Source organism: Austrofundulus limnaeus, unplaced genomic scaffold (assembly GCF_001266775.1).
Source record: "Austrofundulus limnaeus strain Quisiro unplaced genomic scaffold, Austrofundulus_limnaeus-1.0 Scaffold106, whole genome shotgun sequence".
Classification (NCBI taxonomy): Eukaryota; Metazoa; Chordata; class Actinopteri; order Cyprinodontiformes; family Rivulidae; genus Austrofundulus; species Austrofundulus limnaeus.
In genome coordinates this window covers 260,788-264,440 of record NW_013952508.1, presented here as the reverse complement: position 1 = coordinate 264,440, position 3,653 = coordinate 260,788, and the positions used below count along the sequence as shown (strand labels likewise).

At 37.8% G+C, this 3,653-nt stretch overlaps 1 protein-coding gene across 1 annotated transcript in view; it reads left to right on the top strand.

Annotated features, from left to right (window-relative positions):
• Positions 1–3,653, top strand: part of ppfia2 (PTPRF interacting protein alpha 2) — a gene marked incomplete at its 5' end in the record, with an annotated part of 144,693 nt that overhangs the window by 108,865 nt on the left and 32,175 nt on the right. The window contains 1 exon segment of the mRNA XM_014013789.1: positions 754–861. Within this exon segment, the coding sequence (XP_013869243.1) occupies positions 754–861 (108 nt within the window).

Here is a 3,653-nt window from a genome sequence, read left to right as displayed (position 1 = left end):
GGGGGGGGGGGGGGGGGGGGGGTTGTGTTTGATCTCCCAGCTGGAAAAATTACAGACGATGTCAAAATAATTGTACAGGAAGCATACGAAGACACGACTTTGTCCTTGTTCAGACTAATGAACAAACATACTTTGTAGTGCTCTTCCTCACTGTGAGTACTCAAGGAAAGCTGCTCCTCATCCTCACTTGGTAAAGATCAGATTTTACTTCCAAACAAAGTCACCTGAGAGCGGTATTCGTCTATTGATTATCTTCTTTATTTCACTGATAAATGTTTGTTTGGGGAGAAAAAAACTAAGCTTCTTTAATTTCATGACCTTCTAGTAGCTCATCTCTGTTGSGACACAAACTGTGCTGATTTTCCTTGTTGTGATACAGATATCAGTGCATCACAAAAAGTGCTTTCAGAAGACTAAATAAAGAGATTAAAACCTTGCCAAAGCTTCTGAGACCTAAGAGGAGGCCCAGCTTGATGCATTAAATCAGACTAACAGCACGTCACATGGATTGTTTCTGAGAGCTACTTCTTTGCTGGTGAAGAGATTAGAGTGAAACATTTTCAGCTGTTTGTAGCTGCTGGTGACTTTTACTATAATTCTATTGTGCATTACAAATAAATACAATAAGTAGGGTTTGTTAAAGTGCTTTAATTGAGGTGAAAATTAGAAAAAAGTGATTAAAATGATTGTTTTAACATATTTGTTCAAAAGAATATTCCATACTTTATCTAAAATCTCTTTATTTTTCTCCAGATTGTTGCCTTACGGGAGCAAAATGCTCACCTTCAGAGAAAAGTTGCATCTGGAGAAGGAGGAGAGGACATCCTGGACAGCAGTGAAACACAGAAAATCCACGGCAAGGTGAGGGTCACAGTAAAATATGAGGAAAACACGGTATAAAATAAAGTTTCTGGTTAAACTTTAAGATTCAAATCACAACGTGATCTTCTGAAACGAATGTTTAAAAATAACACATTAGTTGTACTATGACATTCTCCAAATCGCAGTATGTTTTTATTCAGTCAAAATAAGTTTATTTCTGAATACACATATTTGGCAAGACGTGTCCTTGGCCAGATGAGGTGTAATTTCAATCTCATTCACTTGGTCACACTGATGCTGTTTCATATCAGGAGCATCAAAACCCAAAGCCCATGCTGGAGAACATTTACATGCAGACAGCAGTGTTTGATACCTGGATAGATCAATGGAGATACCATCACTCGCCTGGTCTGCTGCAGGCTGCAGCGCGGGGGTTAAGGATGTGTGGAGTAAAGCGATGAGCAGCGTGCACGCTGAGGCACGAGGTGATAAGAAGACGGCTATCATCTGCTGTGTTTTGTGGAGATAAAAGAAAGGACTAAGAAGGAACATGTTTGAGTTTGGCTGCGTGTAGCAGGTTGATGCGCTGAAGGAAATCGTCTAACCTTGCAGTGATGGAGAGGGTTAGTTATTCAGCATCCACCGTCAAGCTGTGACAGCAGCTAGCATTAGTGGAGAGCGACAGCCTGTCCACCTGARTTAGGAGCTGCGTGGTCGTGGTGGATGTCGGCATTAATGTGACAGGTGGAAAGAGGTCAGAGAAAGTGGAAGGTGTCCAAAAAGGCTAACGTCAGAAGCCATTTGCTCAGTCTCCTTTAGTTTCCATCAGGTAATCATTAATATTTTGCTCCCAACTCTGGTTTCTTACTCTACCTCTCTTTCTCTCCTCATTATTTACAGTCAGGTTACTCGTAATGAGATCTTGCTGTTTCACATTCTCCTACTATATCTCATCACTCAAAAAAAGATTTGTTGAATTTACTTGAACCATTTGACATAACTTAAAGTATATTCAACAAATTATTTTTTGAGTCTATATTTAGAAAAGAAAATGATGGTAAAATTTCCAGTTACGTGGTTTTTGGTGAGACTTGGTTTTCCACTGGTAAAATTTTGCAAACTAATTTCACACTTTATATATTATTTGGATCAAAAATGTCCCTTTTTTATAAATAAAATATGCATGTTAGTGAAAGAGGTGTTGACTTGTATTACATTTAGTCCCAAGGAGTTGACTTTTTGTTCCAACTAGGGATGCATTGGGATGTAAATTTTAGCAATATCCGATATAGAMATTGCTGTTGTGACCGATTATCGATATTTACACAAACCTTTTTATACATGTACAAACACACTTGTGTCTTTTTTTCAATACTGTAAAAAAATTACCAGACTGCTGACTTGGTTCGTCAACATCACTATCATGATCAAACAGGTACCACTCGACCAATCAACTCCGCTCCCAAAACAGAAACACAAACAGCAACAAGTGGGAAATCAACATCAGATGTTAATATCGGCCCAGTTTTACTTATCGGCCCGATACCGATGTTAATACCGATATATCGTGCATCCCTAGTTCCAACTGTAGACAAAATTACAATTTTGTATTCTTGTGTAGTCTACCATGTTGGTATTAAAATTAGATGTCTGATTTTATTTGGTTCTTTTTCCTGTTTATTTGAATCATTGGTTAAAGGCACCAGTCAGAGAGACCAAAGGTTTGTTTTCACAGATGGGTGGCTGTGAATAGACAGCTGCTCCTGATACATTATGTAGACTTCCACCTTTACAGTATTCACACTTAACCATCAAAAAACAGTGAGTAAAATCTGCATTCAGGCTTAATTTCTGTGCCGTGTTGATGGTTTCCGATACGATTCAGAATCGCTCGTACGCTGACTCGTTTTGCTTTTCATTAATCTACCTCATGCAGAGATCAGGGGAGCTGCAGAGCAAAAACCCTGCAAAAACTAATCAGATTACTAATGCAAGTGTCAAAGCAATTTCTCCAATGGCGCCTGAAGTAATTCTCTGTCAGATTCTCAGCCTGTTACCTTCCAAAACGAAAACAAAACGAAGAGCAGAAGAGCTAAGGTGTTTGAAGTCATTAGTTTCAATGTGTGAAACACAAAAAGCAAACAGGTAAAAAAAGCAGTTTAATGCTCAAAAAGTCAAGGTGGGAAATGCAAAATTGTTTTTATTTCATAGTTTATTCTTGCCTTTAACATCCCAGTTGTCATTTTTATCTGATTTTCTTTTGCATATTATTTTATCTTATTCCATCAGGACTTGTGCACCCCAGCAGCAAAAACACATTTTATTGTATTTAATCTACAGTTGTTAGACTTCAACCTATGCAATCACAATGTGGTTTATAATCTCTTTTTGTAGTATGTTTGGTTTGGATCCAGCAGAATTACACTTCTAACATTAAAGCACCCAGATTGCTTCAGTGCATTTTCCCAAACAGATCATTTTGTTTTAGTTTACTACAACAATCCTAAAAGTGGCCTATGCTTGTATTGTACAAGCAAACAAGATGTCATCTCATTTTTCTGCTTAATTTGGGCCAAACCAGCCTCTAAGTGGGCATTATGCAAATGATGTTTGGTGATGAAAACCCGTGATGGATTAAACATTTGTGCTGCAGGAAGAAAAACAGCAGTTAGTGTTGACTTTGTAAGTTTGCACAAAAAGGCTAGATAACTGAAAGTGAAAAATAAAATAAAAAAACGAGGAGGAAAACCTTAAAGGGCCAATATTATGTGTTTCTCAGGCATATATTTAAATACTATACCATAATAAAGTATCCATGTCATCTTTAGCTG